This window comes from Hipposideros armiger, unplaced genomic scaffold (genome assembly GCF_001890085.2).
Source record: "Hipposideros armiger isolate ML-2016 unplaced genomic scaffold, ASM189008v1 scaffold_66, whole genome shotgun sequence".
Taxonomy (NCBI): Eukaryota; Metazoa; Chordata; class Mammalia; order Chiroptera; family Hipposideridae; genus Hipposideros; species Hipposideros armiger.
This window is the reverse complement of record NW_017731416.1, coordinates 1,791,352-1,807,431: the sequence shown is the minus strand read 5'-3', so window position 1 is coordinate 1,807,431 and position 16,080 is coordinate 1,791,352. Positions and strand designations below refer to the sequence as shown.

The following is a 16,080-nucleotide window of genomic DNA, read 5'->3' as shown; positions in this document are numbered from 1 at the left end:
ATTTTATGAATAACTTCTAGAATTGATCTAAAAATTCTGCTCATACAGGTGGAAGATCATGGAGAAAAAAAACTATTAAAGGTGCCTTATTTAAGTAACAGTCTTGGTGCTCAGTAAATAAGGTACCCATCTACTTTATTCATTTAATACTTTCCTAAGGGAGAACCCTGGGGCTCATAGCACAATTTCGAGTGGTCTAAGATATCTTGATCTCTCAATTCTCTCAAGTTCTAAGAGACAGGGACCAAATTTTTAGGTCTTGGTGGTGTTTATTACAATTCCTTTCTGTTGCATTCAGCAGTGCAAAATCCCAAAGGAATCTGTTACGTGGGGGGTTGTGTATGTGAATAGAAAAGTCAGTGGTTAAAGGTAAATGAAATTGTCCGTAGGACAGCCCTTGTTCCAAGATGTGCCGTTACTTCAGTTCCCATCTAGTTTGAAAAAACCTGAGCTGTTCTCAGATAAAAGATTAGTTCTCTTCAGTTATTCTACTATATGACATAGAGGAAAGATAGTACAGTCTTGTTGAAAAAATTGACTTTTCCCTATCATTTAAAAAATACACATGTGTGTGCCATTCTTTTAGTTACTTCTCCTCACCATCACTACAGCTTTTGAAAACAATTTTGTCAGTAATGTCTTGGGATTTTTAAGTCTCTTGTTCATAGCCTGGGCTAGGGCTTTTTTGGACCAAAAAGATGAGATGTTCCCGTTACAAATCTTGTTGAGTACATGACTCGCAGCTCAGTAACATTAGTTCCTTGGTGGTTGAAATCAAGAACCCTGGAAGGGGCCCCCCCCAGGCTTCCTCTTTGCTCTATAGATGATTCAGATGTGGGTGAGAACCCTGCAAGGATTGACTGAACCCTGAAAAGATTGACTTTCAGGAACTCTGCCATTGGCTGAGTGCTAAAGCGTGGCCACATGATTTATCCATGACTTCTGGAATGTTGGGGAAGACTCTAGTATATAGAGTGTACTCTGCTTAGAGAAAGCAAATCACCTTTTACCAGGTTAGAGAGGTCTTTACATGATGATTGTCTTAGTTACACATGTGATGCTTCTGTAGTCTGTGGGGGAGGTTAGCTGCTCTCAAGTCTTACTTGGGAGACTAGGATCCTAAAAGTGCCACTGAGTAGAGGGGACCAGAGCCTATCTCTGAAAGGATCTCCTCAGGCTCCATCAGCCTAAACCATCTGGTTGCCATTCTTCCTGGAATTCAGGGGGTCTTCAGTGTCTTGGAGGTGCCCAAATGCAAGCCTAGGAGCCCTTACTTACAGCAGACCTCTTATACTGACGCCCAAAGGATACAGTTGCCCTGCTTCGTTCCCACGTGACAAACAAGGCCTTTTGCCCAGAAGACCGCAGTCCGCGCTCCTGAGCCGGAGGCACCTGCAGAGAGGCTGGCAGTTCTTGGGCCTCTTTATAGTCGTTTTACAAAAGTGAGTTGGGAGGTTTAATGTTTTTGTGTTGGTGCCAGTACAAAGACAAGGAGAAATAGGAAGCTTCTTGGCCTGATAAACATCCTGGGCAGAGAACAGGAAAGAAGCCAGACACACCAGCTCATGTCATCAGCTTCAGCTAAAGACTGGGACTGTCACCTCCAAAGCAAAGCTGGATGAGTAACTTGGCCTTGTTGTGGGCTCCGGGTATAGCCCTGTCCCTGTATGGACACGTACGGCTGTGGTTTCCGGTGGAGACTATGGAGCATCAGCTGGAATGCTGCCTTAAGAGTGAAGTGTGTCCTAGGGCTGGTTACAAGGGAGCTTTAGCAAAGATCAGTGAGGGCAGTACTGGGGCCTGGTGGTGGTGAAGTTGATGAGCCCATCTGTTCAGGGAGCAACTTCCCCTCACTGGCTTTTTTTTTTTTAAGATTTTATTGGGGAATTGGGGGAGGGGAACAGCTCTGGGGAATCAGGGGAAGTGGAACAGACAAGTTGCTGTCGTTTTGTTCTTCAGTCTAGTTGTAGAGGACGTTGCTTCACTGGCTCATGTCGGTATTATCATTGCGCTCTTCCCAGGTGAGGCAGATCAGTCACCGGCCTCTGGACATCAGCTCATGGCAGCTCTTGGCAGCTCATGCTGGCTGCCAGCCACACAGGGTAGCTTATGGCAGCCCGCTGCAGCCTACGCTGTCGCCGGCCACTAACGGCAGCCCAGCTCCAGGTCGAGCTGTTGTTCACCATCTTAGCTGTAGAGGGCAGTGTCACTGGTCCCCATGTGGGATCCAAACGGGGACCCTGCTGCTCAGAGCTGGTGTCCCAAGCCAGCTCTTAACCAACACGCCACTCGGCTGGCCCGTCGCTGGCTTTTGTTAGCCTTTCCATGTTGGTTTTTTGACAGGGGCTGGATTCATTTACACAAAGCAGCTTAAGAACAGACCACAATCACCATGGCACCCTCTCAAGACCAAGTCTCTGAGGTCTGAGGCTGTAAGAGCAACAATATATGTACAAAGATTGAAACTGAAAGCTCCAAACTGGGAACTGCTTCCATCCAGCCAGCTCCTGGCAGTCCATGCACAGGTCTGGGTGGGAAGACAGTGGGCTAAGCAGGACCTCCAGGATCCAAGCTCTGAATCCTCGAAGACACTTTTTAATTAGCAGTTTTTTGTTTAAAAGTAGAACCTAGTAAAACATAATTTAGTAAACACAACGGTAGAAGGAAGCATGAGTCATTGTATCACCACCTGAGATGTTGAAAACTCCTGGTTTAACAGGAAGTGGGGACTCGGTGATGGTCCAAGCCCACCTGTCCCCAGTCAGCTGGGGCCCACAATTAATACCCAGAGTGACAGGGAACCTAGTGAGTTTACAGGGTGAGACTCCGGGGCAAGTCTTCCATCATGGAGCCAGAGCAAAGGCCATGTTCACAGAGAAAGGAGCATACCTACAGCCTTTGCAAGCCCCAAACCCCTAGATCCAGGTGGTACAGGGGTGCCAGGGCACTTTGTGGGGGGAAGACTGCAGTGGACACAAGTTCTGGGCAAGGCTGGCCACCTGCCAGCCCCTATCCCCCACGCTGGAGCTTTAGCTCCCGCCCCCTCCAGAACAGCGAGGCGTTGCATTGGTGCTGCACTGTTCAGTACCTGCCAATCACTGTCAGCATAGCTCCTGAGCACCTAATGGGGCCTCCGTAGGCCCTTCATAACTTGAGCCAAAAAGGTCTGTTTTGCAGCTCGGGGTGGAGCCTAGTCTGCTGGGTGATTATGGATGCTCATTTTTCTTTCATGTAAATTTTAGTTGAAACATGTCATGTCTTCCAGCTTGGTCTCAAAGGACAGTAGGGCAGAAGTGAAGCAGTGAGAGTTCACTAAATGCGAGGTACTTTTATAGAAAGTAAAAGCTTTCCCACTGAGTCCTCCAATGAATATTAAAGTGGGAATCATCCCCACTTTGCAGATCCCTTCACTGAGGTGAAATAACTCGGAATTATCTACAAGTTCACATCTATTAGGTTCAGTTAAATATCGTTAGTGTATAAGAAAATGTCAAATGGGAAGGAAAATGCAGCCATGACAGGATAAGATTTTGATACCAGCATTCACAGCACAGCATGGGCTTTAATCACTAGTTCAAGGTTGACTTAACTGTTAATTGTCCCTTCACTATTAAGTACCAAGACCTGCTTCAGGCCCCTAACAGCATCCTTCTCCCAGGCAAATAATAGTTTGGAGGGCCATATTCAAGGATAGTTTTGGTTTGTTAGCCTACTTTTCCTAGGCTCGGAAAGAAAGAGGGGACTTGGGCTGGGACCACCAGGGTTGTATTCCAAAGAGGCACCCGTCTGACAGCACTGTCAAGGAAAACCTCTGGTTCACGTGCCTCCATCTAGAATAGTAAGAATTAGCTCCATCTAATGGGAGCTTAAGAGTCTCAATATTTCCTTTCTGTTTGATTTCTAGAGGCATCTGTTCAGGTGATGTTATCCACCTCCTTAGCTGGTCCTCTTGTCCATAGCAAGGCTTCAGGCCCACTCCATCTCTGACAGGAGCACATGCAAAGGCCTCTGCCCCTACTGCTGGCATTGTGAGGAAACCTTCCAAACCAAAGTGAGAAGGGCAGCCAGCCCTGCCACACCTAGCCCCGGGAGACATAACTGAAGGGACAGAGTAAACTTTGGGGAAGAAACAGAACCTCGCCTGGCTTGCTTTTCATTTAAATAAATAAATAGGTTTTCTCGTTTGCTCTGTTTATTTTAATGAAAAGCCAGGTGAGATTCTGTTCCTCCCCCAAAGAGTTGTGTGTGTATCCATGAGGGCAGAGAATGTTTTACTGTGCACTCAGCATTTATTGAAGGAAGCAATTTCCCTGACCAAAATTGTTTTAAGTTCTAAAACTCTTAACCTCTTAAGATTTGCGTTTACTCTTATTCCTACTGAACTAAAAGGTATCCCTCAAGTAGTCAAGAACGAGAGCCATGACTAGATGACAGATCCCAGACCCCAGAAGCTGACCGTCTCCTTCCAGACATAGGGTACCCAGCAGAGACTTGAAAGCTGGACAGCTTGGAAGCACCAGCTACCTGACATAGGGGAATATAAATCTCATTCCAGATGCAACGGTCTGTGTTTTCACAGTCATTTACTACAGATAGCAAAGCATCAGAGGATAGGCGTGACTGACAGTGGGATTCCTCCCAGTGCCCATGGAATAGGTAAAGCCATAGGTCCAAATGGATCCTGGAAAAGTTCGGAGGGAATCCTTTCCTCTGCAGAGGTAGAGGACTGATCAGGTGGGCCACAGACAAAGGAACATCTCAAAAGCCATTTTCTGGAGAACAAAAAGAGCATCACTGTGAACTAAGCACCCTAAACTGCTCTATTAGCACTTGCTTTTCACAAGGTATTGATCCTCTCGTGGTCATTACCATGTGCCTTCCTAAGATCTCAGTTGATCTTCACCCTGTGTTAGGCAGGGTTGTATATATGAAGATGCCTGTATCTTTTAACTTCTACTTCTATCTAGTGTGAGCTCCTGTTTGAAAGCTAAGAGTAGGCCACTTTATCTATACCCCAAGGAGTGCTGCCATGTGGAAAATTAGATTTCTAGCCCACTTTATTCCAGAAAAAGATAAAGGATGAAATTACAAAATATTGGTTAATTTCACAGGTAAGATAGCCACAGAGGTTGTAATGGTAAGATGAGAAGGAAAACAGAGGCAGCTTAAACTGAGGAAATGAGAGAACACCCATTACAAAATGCTATCAGAGAAGTCTTCAAAAATAAACTGAAGGAAATTTGGGGGGGAGGGGCCTGCGGGTAATCAGTCCACAAATTAAGCTTCTGTAGGCAATGGACACGTTCCTGACAGGATACTATTTTATTGGGACATTATATCTTATAGAGAAAATAAAATCCATGATGAGGAACCTATGGAAGATGCATTTTACAAGTGAACAATCACACTCTTGATTTTTCACTTTATAATTTGGCTTTTTAAGCCTCATCTGTACAGATAATCAGAATGGAAAGAGGCTAGGCCACATTTGAGGAAAAGAGGATAAGGCTTATTAAGCATGTGCTTGGCCTTCTAACATCTTAATCTTAATCCTTGCCATAGCTTTGTGGTATTTCTGTGATCTCCATTTTCCAGGTAAGGCAGGAAGAGAGAAGTAGCTTGTCCAAGGTCATACTTGGAGATCTTGTTTCTTCACGTGGGCCCCCCTAGTGGTCACTACAGATTAAAGCTAGAAGCTGCACAGATGTCCATCCAAGGTGTGCAGTGTGGCCTTAGCCTTGAGCCATGGGCAAGAGTCACTCCACTTCTCTGCTCCCAGTCACCATGTTCCCACCTCCAGCTCTCCTCTTCAGCACTTCTGGTTGTTCAGTTACCTGGGTTTACCAGGAGATTAACCAAACATCCTGATGAGTGAATCCTGCTGAAGTCCCTCTCAGTATTTATGGCTGGAGATAAGTACTTAATGGTGGGTACTAAATAAGAAAGAGGAACAGATAGGTTAACTAAAAGGGGGCAGTTCATACCAGAATTTCAGGGCAAAGCAGCATTGCACTTAGTATTTCTTGAGGGGCTATGTGCATGGCAATTCCTCAAGTCTAAAAGACCAGAGCCTGAGGCTCCCTCCAGAAAAAGAGAATGTGGGCTTGACTCAGCATCTGGGAGAACCCCAAGAATCTGCAGATCAACTGGCTGCCTGCACCAAGCTGTGGAATCTTTTGTCGGTTTTAAAATAAGGGCAGATGCCTTTTTGTAGGCTGCCTCTTCCCATGGGCTGATGAGTGAGTACCTGATGATGAGGCCTATGGTTTGATTCTCACTCATCTCTTTTTTAAACATGAGTGTGGCACTGGGGTATATGGGTGTAATAAACTTCAGCTAGAAATAAGGATAAAGGGATCTGGTTTGCCTCAATGGGGGGGGGGACCCATAAAACAGAATTACAGTTAAAGGTATACTGCTGAGAAATCCAAATTGTAAAATCTACCTGCCATTATTACATCAACATAAAAAAATACACATTTTTTAACAAAAAGTCTGACCGACATTAAAAAACCAAATAAAAAAGGCATGATTTATAAATACATAAATATCCATGCATACTTTTACAGTGACGGCTACTGGAAGAATGAGACCTTTTAAACTGCCACTTTCAGCTGCCTCTTTTCTACATATTGGAAGGACCAGGAGTCTTAAGAGAGCTTCTGTGGTCAATGGCACATTCATCCCAGCTTCCTTTCTAAGCCTGTAGTTGATGATGAAAATATGATGACTCTTCTGCCTTAGCATTGATGCTGGGGGGGTAAAAAAAAAGGTTATATAGCCATGTAGTCCAGTGAATTGGATTCATAAATTAAAATACAGCAGCGATGCAATATTTATGTACTACCAAGATGGTGAGTAGATTCAGAAATTATTAATATTTTACTACGTACAGAAAATTCAGCAGAACACTGACCCATCCATTTGAAAACCAGAACCTAATTTTTTTGTCTTGTCATTTGTAATCTGTAAATGTTTGCCATTTAAAGTGGTAACAGAAATACTTAGAGTACAACTTTTTTCCTGGCATGCTCTGCAATGAAGGGTTCTGAAAGCAGAATTACACAAACACTTATTGTTCTAAATTAAAATCAGTTGAATCCAGGTAGTAATTCACAACATTTCACACTGAGTCAGGATATTTAGGAGATGTGAAGGTTATATATTTCTGGATTTCACACTATTAGAAACTGTAAATGCTTGTCTTCAAATAGTAGTGAATTAAAACATATATCCTTTCTGTGTACTCTCTAGCACCTCTGGTAAATTTAAACTTGGCTTGAGAGAACTTTTAAGCAGGGTGCGAAGAAATCATTTTGACTCTCACCTTGTATCTGAATGGATTTCCTTAACATCTAGCAGTATGAGTAAATCAATCTGAGAGTCTTTTTAGTAATCAGAGTTTTCAAGGTATGACCTATTTCCTAAGCCTATAGCTCCAGTCTTTCTGAGAAACGAAAAAGCGTAATTCCTCAGCAACAGCAAAATACAAGAAGTCTTTTTCCTTTTAGGAGAATGCAGTATCGCCTAAAGAAACCATCATTAGTCCAAAGGGAAGGAGATGCCCCAAGCTGTCTCAAATTTCTGATAAGACAGACCATGACTACAGCAGCACAACAGCTGCTACTGGTTTTGGCTACATCAAGTATGGTCTTTGATACACCGTGCTGGCAGGTGATTCACTCACCCTGGGTACCAGGCAACAGACTGGCCTGTGGGGTCAGACAGCTTTTCTGGCTTCTTGTAGTGGATAAAGGGGAAGAGGTAGCTCCACTGAGCATTTTATCTTGGGGATACAAGACAAAATCTGATTTAACTAAATACCTCAAATACCTGCCACCTTAGAATCACAGCTCCTTCCACCAAGGAGTGGCTGCTCTATTACCTTGGAGCTTGCCAAGACTGGGTATAAAGCACAAAAAAGAACCTACTGAAATGCCAGCACACTTGTTTTTCTAACTTCTCTTTCACATTTCATATACACTTCCCATTCCGTCAGTTTCCCTCTTTGATAAAAGTGTTTGCAGGGAAAATGGACAAGTAATTAAGTTGACAAATTCTTGGAGCCAAGAGTGACAGCCTCCTAGTCAGTCACTCCTTTTGCTCCTTAAGACAATGCCTTGGAAATATTAACTCTTGACAGTCACAGTAATGACACCCTTCTTGAGGGAGCTGCTGCTTATTTGTTAATTATTGCTCATTGATGGGTAAAGCTGGTCAACCACAAAGGCTGCTGGGAGGTGCCCAGGGACGGCTGTTAGATAACTGAGATTGTTGGTTCAATATATTTGTGTTTGAATCCCCTTCTTTCAAAAGAAAAATCATATATGCTGCAACTATTTGACAAATACCACCAGAGACCAAAGCTCATTTCTCAGGGAAAAAAAAAAGTTGGAGACAGGGGAGATGTACTTGCCTCAAAACTGCAGAATAGCCATAAAGTATTTTTAAAATCTTAAAGAGCTTATGTCCCTAAGTCATCTTCACTGTCCAGTCCTGAGATACCAACAATGACAGGTGATCTCGTTTCCACTTGCTAGCTAGCTTTAAAACCCAACTAAATTCTAATTTTAGAGCTAAGTACCAATTCTAGGCAGAGCTACAACACAACAAACATTTTCAGGTGCGTGGCTTGACATCAAGGTTTTTTATTTTTATTTTTGTCTCTGAGCCTGCAGTGTTGCTTAAGGTTTGCTAGCCTCTATTACATGCAAAAACCTCAGACAAGAGACAAAAGAACTGCTGCAAAGTCCCCACGGCTCTCTCCAGTGGGCTCTCATAGCAGCCCTCAATGGAGAGGGACAGCCTTCACCACCACACAGGTCATGGCACACAGGTCAGATAACTCGTTCTCAGGATGGGCTTATCTAGAAGAGTCTAACAGCTGGCAAAACTCTGCACCCTCTAAGTACCTCACTTTTCAGGATCAACTGAGTTTCATTTTCAGTGGCATCAACAGTCTAAAATTAAATTTGGTTACTATGACAACAGAAGTTGTATTTGAAGGAAGTTGAAACACACGTAATCCCAAAGTGCTATAGAAGTCTAGGCTCCCTGCAGCCTTCTTCTAGGTAGGCAGGTGCTAATGATTAGTCTGATGACAGTTCAAGGATGCCAGGTTCATGCGTGAGGACTACTCTGGAGGCAAATACTGCAATGACTGTCAACGTGAACATCCCAGGGCAGGGGTTCCTTACACTTTTGAGGTTCAAGACCCTTTTACAATGTATAACAGAGAGGCCCTTCCCCCGAACACACACATACACTGCCTCACACTGGTCTATGGATCATGTTAGGGACATGCATAACAATTAGAAAACCTCCTTAGTCTCTCCTGGGGGCTGCAGCCCAAATATCATGAAGTGACTTGATCTCTTAGGCTGGCATGACTGGAAAGAGTAGAGCTCCATACAAGACAGAAGTATACTGTAATAGAAAATGGATGTGAAAGATCTTAGGGAGGGCAGAAAATCTCTTAGGAGCAAAACGCAAGGAAGGAATTGGCCACAAGCAGTTAGGAAGTACGGATTCACCCTATTCCCTGCCTGCCCCTGCCCCATGGCAGGTACGCTTGTACCCCAGGCAGCCCGCAACTATCTAACCACCCTGTGCCTGGGCCCCAGGAACCTCACCTCTCTAGGCACTGAAGGAATGACCGCCCAGAGATGTTTTTTTTTTTTTAAGTATTACATGAGAGGATCCAAACAGTCACAAATCCCCAATTTACATGGTTCCCTGCCTAAAAACAGTAGCTTTCTGTTAACAGCTGATTTTTAAAAATATAATAGCCCCTTGAACATCAACCTGAAACTTTTGATTCCAGGTTCAGTTTAAAAATAAAGACTACTTTTATAGGAAAACTATCTGAAATCAAGTGGGCTGTGCTGTCTGGGGCTGAAGTACTTTCTGGGCAGCTGAGGATTTGATTAGTTTCTAGTTACCACACAGAAGGGAATCTTTTTATATGCTCTGCCTTCCAAAAAGGGTGAGGCAAAGGCTTACCTATGATTCTGAGAGAACTAAAAAAGAAGCCAGCAGCTATTTGTCCTATTGCATTGGTCAATTTTGTAAGCATTTTCTGAGCACCTTCTCTGGGGTATGCCTATACCAGGTTTTGGAGTTAGAAAGACTAAAACTTTAGGCACCACCTCAAGAAGCTTATAATCTGCTCTAAAAGAGGGCTGGGTAAAGTGCCAAAGAAAGAAACTTTCGGAGACCTGACAAAATGAGAAAAAGCATGTCTTGGGGGATTCTGAAAAGCAGCTGGGTTGCCCAGCCCCATCACTGGGGCCTCTATCTGTCACTCTCTCCATGGCCCCAGCCCCGGGATCCAGATACAAGGCTCTTACAAGCATGGCCTCATATCAAGCCTCGCAGAATAGGAAACAGCTCTGATGTGTGGACATTACTACCATCTACATTCCCATCAGCAAGTAAGTTGAAGAGGCCAAACAAAACTGGTCAGGCCCTCACCTGCTAGGTTAAGGATGAGTTAATGTTACCAACAGGACTTTTTAATAAGTGGGAAACTAGCCAACATTTTCTTTAAAAATCAAGCAAGAAGCTCGAAACAATGTTCCTAGAGGAACTGAAAGAGGTTGAGTTTATGTGTTACTCTACCAACAGTGCATGATTTATCATACTGAGTTGTTACCTAGATATAAAAAGGTTTATACCAATTACAGAGAAATAAAAATGAAAGGGTTTAGATCTTTGGGTAAACAAGCATCCAGGAAACAATACATACTCTAATACATCATTATAAACGCAGGAGCCATTAACTTTGTACCATTTCAAATGCACTTGGAAATCCTGTTTACCTTTTTCATTAATTCACTTCTGGTAGTAAACTGTGGCAGGTCTTCCACTTCAATCCCATCAGCCATTTCCATCACCTTATCTAAAAGGTCTTTGTTGTAACTGCACAATAAAAAGTAGTAAGGTTAAAAACCTTAAGAGAAATTACTTGTCAGTATGGGGCTAACAAATTGCAGGCAATGGGACTATAAACTCAACTCTCAGAGGACTGATTTGATACCACAGGACAAACCAATACATGTTCAGCAGCAGCTTAGTTAACAGTTCTTCCTGCTTGGGGATATAGAAGTGGCTCTAGGAATGCCAACAGAGCAGGTGTTTCAAATTTACAAAACAAACAAAAAACTTTACAAAAATAGAGACACTGTACATCTGGCAGTACATATTCGTGGATATGGTATGAGGGCCAAAAAATTACTTTTTGAACACATGGAATGTGGGTCTAATGAAAATAACATTATTTGTTCATTTATCCAATTTTCTGACATTTGCTGAATCTTGGATCCTATTAACCAGGATTTCCCAGGACCACCTAAAAGGCAGAGAAAAGGGATGGGTGCAACTGGCAATGCTTCCCCAAATCTTGTTCTAATAACCCCCAACATCTGAAAGCAAAACCAAGTGGCATAGGGGCTAGAGAGGCCATGTGACCAGAATCAGACAGCCATAAGGAGCACTGAAACCAGGACTAAACAGTCATCTTATCCTACCACAATTTCAGGAAACGCGAAAATAAAAGGATGTGGGAACTTCGAGATTTGCCACCTTCTTCATGGTGGAATAAAGGGGGGATGCAAGGTACCTGTTATTTTCATAAGAGGAAAGGCAGTGAGGCAAAGGCTGGCTCTTTCTCAGGGTCCAGCAGACTGGGGAGTGGGGAGAAAAAGGCAAGGGCCACAGATTACATCCTGATTATCAATGTAAAATTAAACCAATCCTGTCAGAAGCTGCAAGGCTCTAGGAATGTCACCTCCAGCTTCTCTGTATGTAAATTGGGGCATCCCTTTTTCGGTCGGTTTTTGTCTCAGCATTTGCCAGTGAAAGGAGCTAATGGACTTAAAAAAATGCACTCTGCAAAGGTGGTTTGAGCTAATATTAGCAATATAAGTAACAATGGTGACTTTAGCGCCCAGCATATATTGAGCTCTTGCTAGATGGCAGCCTGTACTAAGTGCTTTTCACCCTCTAATACTGTAGTCATCACAACTCATTTTCCAAATGAGGAAACCTGAGGGGTTGGCTAAGGGTGGGAATCGGCCGTAGGCCTGGCCAGTGCAGTTGGAGGTTGGGGTCAGGGTCAGGCCTGGAAGAGGGCGACAGATCGGAAGGCAGGGGACAGGGTCAGCCAGCCGGCAGTAGTCCGCACCTGCAACCCAGGAAGAGGTGGTTGGCCCAGACCATGGAGAGGGACAGCAGCTGGTCCAGGCGGCCGCCTCCGTCGGGCGGGTCGCGGTAGTCGGGCAGGTGGCGCAGGATGAATTCCATGCGGGCCTTCCATTGCTTCTCGCTCTCCGAGTAGGAACGGAACTGCTCAGCAAAGTCGGTCGCCTGCCGCACCCCCGAAACCAGCTCCTCCACTGCGGCCGCCGCCTCGCCACCCACCATGGCGCCCTCCGCCGCCGAGGGCCGGACGCTCCCGCTGCCTTCCCGGCACGCACTGCGCCACCTCCCAGCGGCTAGAGGGGCCCCGGCGGCGCGCGACTGCTCCAGAGAATCGGCCTGGAGCGCCCTCTCCGGGCGCGGCGGCCTGCCTCGCCCGGCCCCTCAGACCTCCGCGGCCCGTGGCTGCTGGGCGCAGGGCACCTTCTCGGTCGACCCCGCGGGGAACCGGTTGGGAAACTGAGGCCCCCAAGCACAGAATCAGGTTGCCGTTCTCCTGTTCAGCAGTTGGAGGTCAACCAGAGGTGTGCTGTGTCCTTGCCCTGGGGGTTCCCTGGGTACCCAGCAGGCAGTTGAATTTCCTCGGTTTTGAGGACTTAATGTGTAGCTGCTGTGGATTTATCTTTGATTCCCAGAGGTCTCGACACCCCACCCAGGTTGTGGCCCACCTTCCTGGAGCGAGTCATCCATCGAATTAAATGCCTGCCAGGCCCTTAGCCAGGTGCCCGGGTTGCAATGAGAGCAAACTCAGAGCCCTGCTCGGATGAACTTGACCATCTACTGAGGGAGGCAAACATTAGTGAAATACCTAACTGCTCAGGTGAAAATGTTCAACGTTGACAAGTTTTAATGAGGACCAGAGTGCTAGAAGACAAATAAACAAGGGACCTGGCCCAGACTTGGGGGTCATGGAAGGTAGTGATGCTGGAGAGCTGAGGGATGAACACGAGTTAAATACAGAAAGAGGAGTAGGCCATGGCAGGCAAGCCTGGCCTGGGAAGAGAATGGCAGCAGGGTTCTAGAATGGGGGCAGTGGAGATGAGGCGGCACAGATCAACAAGGACAGTAGGCCATGCTAGGGACTGTGGTCTAGATCCTAAGAAGAATGGGGAGCCACTGAAGAATTTTAACCAGAGCAGTGACACTTGTGTTTCCAAAAGATGTTGGAACGAGCCAGAATGGATGTGTCCAGAGATGAGCAGGTGAGCTGGCATGACTCTGCTGTCTGTTCTAGGGTCAGGTTGCAAACTCCCTGAGATTGACAAAAGCACCATTGTAAGCAGTGACTTTCCCATCCCTGGAAGCATTCAAGTACAGTAACAAGGGAATCACCTGAACCTCCACTAACCTTGAGAGCTTATTGACCTAATAGGCTTCCCCATCATTCCCCATTAGGTGTGGGGTGGGGTACAGAGCTGGGCCTAGAATCCAGGATCCAGGGCTCCAATGTAGGCCCTATGTTGTGAGTGGGGCCCAGAGACAGAGCCAACTATGTGCTCTCTGCTGCTTCTGCAGCTTCTCATGGGATGTCAGGGCCCCCAGCAGGCAGAAACCCCAGAGAGAATGAAAATACCATGCAGTCTTATGAGTGGACTGTGCCTACATACCCAGTGACGTCCCATTATGGTAAACAAAAGGGAGGCATGCAATTCTCACCCTGGTGAGCAGGGAGAAAGTGAACAGGGCTATGAAACCAAATACAGACTCAGCTTCTCTACAGCAATCAGGAATATGTGCCCAGAGCAGGGGCTCCCAAAATTGAGTACAAATCACATCTCCTGAGGGGCTTGTTAACATAGCAGATTCCCAAGCCCATCACTGGTTGCTCCAAGTCAAGGTCTTAGGTAATTGATTCCACCTGCAGCTGACCAAACTTTAAAAAACACTTAATATTGATAAGCATTCTCTGAACCAAGTTATTGGTCACCTGATTGTACCATGGAGAGGCTGACCCAGAAGTAGGAACCCGGGCTCTGTACCAGCAGCTGCAGCTACACAGCTGACTTGGCCACAGGGGTGTGAAAAAACTAAGGGCTCATCCAGCAAGTAGCTTATTTAGAATCATCTTTGACAATGATGGGACATAAGCATATATGTACCTACACACAAACACATGCATGCAGGTTATAAGAATCCCAAAATGTACATACACATAGGTATTTTTTTTAATAATATGATTGTTAGCATTATGCTTTCAAAATGTGAAGTAGTCTAAAAATTGACACAGGACCCTATGTCAAGTCCAATCACTGCCCAGTTTATCGTTTCTAACTTGTATTTAGGATTCAGATTTTCTTAGAGTGGAGTTCTAAGGATCAGTTTTCCTACTTCATTTTTTTAAAGCATCTTTATTGAGATGCACTTCATATACTATAAAATTCACCCATTTAAGATACATAATTCAGTGATTTTAGTGTATTCACAGATTTGTGCAAATATAGAACATTTTCATCACCCCAAAAAGAAAGTCCGTACTCATTAGCAATCACTCCCCTTTCCCGCCAGCCCCAGGTAACAACTATTCCACTATTTGTCTCTGTGGATTTCCTACAATTCACATTTAACACAAGTGGAATCATATAATATGTGGTCTTTTATGACTGACTCTTTCACTTATATAATGTTTTCAGGGTTTATCCACGTTGTAGTATGTGTCAGTACTTCATTATTTTTCATGGTTGAATAATATTTCATCATATGGATATACCTCCATTTGTTTATTGATTCATCAGTTGCTGGACATTTGGGTTGTTTCTACATTTTGGCTATTATGAATAATGCTGCTATGAACATTTACGTACAAGTTATTGTGACAACGTATGTTTTCAATTTTCTTGGATATATAGTGGGTTGCTGAGGGTGTGTTCAACTTTTTGAGGAACTTACAGATTGTTTTCCACAGTGTCGACACCATTCTACATTCCCACTAGCGATGCATGAAGGTTCCAATCTAGTTTCTCCATATCCTTGTCAATACATTATTTTCCCCTTTTTTGATTATAGCCATCTTAGTGGGTACAAAATGGTATCTCACTGTGTTTTTGTTTTGCATTTTCCTAGTGATGTTGAACATCTTTCATATGTTTATTGGCCATTTGTATATCTTCTTTGGAGAAATGTCTATTCAGATCCCTTGCCCTTTAAAAAAATAAATAAATAAACTTTATTTTTTAAGAGCAGTTTTAGGTTTACAGCAAAATTGAGTGGAAAATACAGATGGTTTCCATATGCCCCACCATCACCACCACACACACACTCACACACACACAGCCTCCCCCACAATCAACTTCTCACACCAGAGAGGTGTAGTTGTTACAATGACACATCGTTATCATCCCACATCTATAGTTTACATTAGGGTTCACTCTTGGTGTTGTACATTATGTGTTTTTTTTACTCTATAGGTTTTGACAACTGTATAATGACATGTATCCACCATTATAGTAACATACAGAATAGTTTTACTGCCCTAACAATCCTAAATGTCTTTTGCAGAGCAAAAGTTTTTATTTTGATGAAATTCAATTTATTTTTTCTTTTATCCATCATGCTTTTTGGTCCTATTTAAGAAATCTTTGTCTAACCCCATGACATAAAGCTTTCTTGTTTTCTTCTGGAAGTTTTATAGTTTTAGGTTTTACATTTAGGTCTATGCTTCACTTCAAGTAAATTTTTGTATATGATGCAAGGTATGGGTTGTCAAGAACGAGAAAGGGTATAAGATTTTACCCTACTTGCAAGCTAACAAATTACCCTGTCAGTTTCAATGGATGCTGGCAAAAAACATAAGCCTCCTAAGACAGAGACAAAGAACTTTATTTACTTATAGCACAGCAAGCAGTACGAGCTTCACGTTTCTATTGGTTCCCCTTGTCCCCAAGG

The 16,080-nt window shown here is 44.1% G+C and overlaps 1 protein-coding gene across 2 annotated transcripts; it reads right to left on the bottom strand.

Annotated features, from left to right (window-relative positions):
- Positions 1-5,039: 5,039 nt before the first annotated feature.
- XTBD1 (XRN2 binding domain containing 1) lies at positions 5,040-12,487 on the bottom strand. Of its 2 annotated transcripts, none has more exons than XM_019642264.1 (3): positions 12,185-12,487; positions 10,821-10,920; positions 5,040-6,752 (listed from the first exon to the last, which is right to left on the bottom strand). In XM_019642264.1, the coding sequence occupies exons 1-3, from the start codon at positions 12,421-12,423 to the stop codon at positions 6,741-6,743; spliced, it is 351 nt and encodes a 116-aa protein (XP_019497809.1). In that variant the 5' UTR covers positions 12,424-12,487; the 3' UTR covers positions 5,040-6,740. The 2 variants fall into 2 exon arrangements, with proteins under 2 accessions (XP_019497809.1, XP_019497810.1); XM_019642265.1 differs by lacking the exon at positions 5,040-6,752 and adding an exon at positions 11,621-11,684 and having other exon boundaries at positions 10,838-10,920.
- Between the last annotated feature and the right edge of the window lie 3,593 nt (positions 12,488-16,080).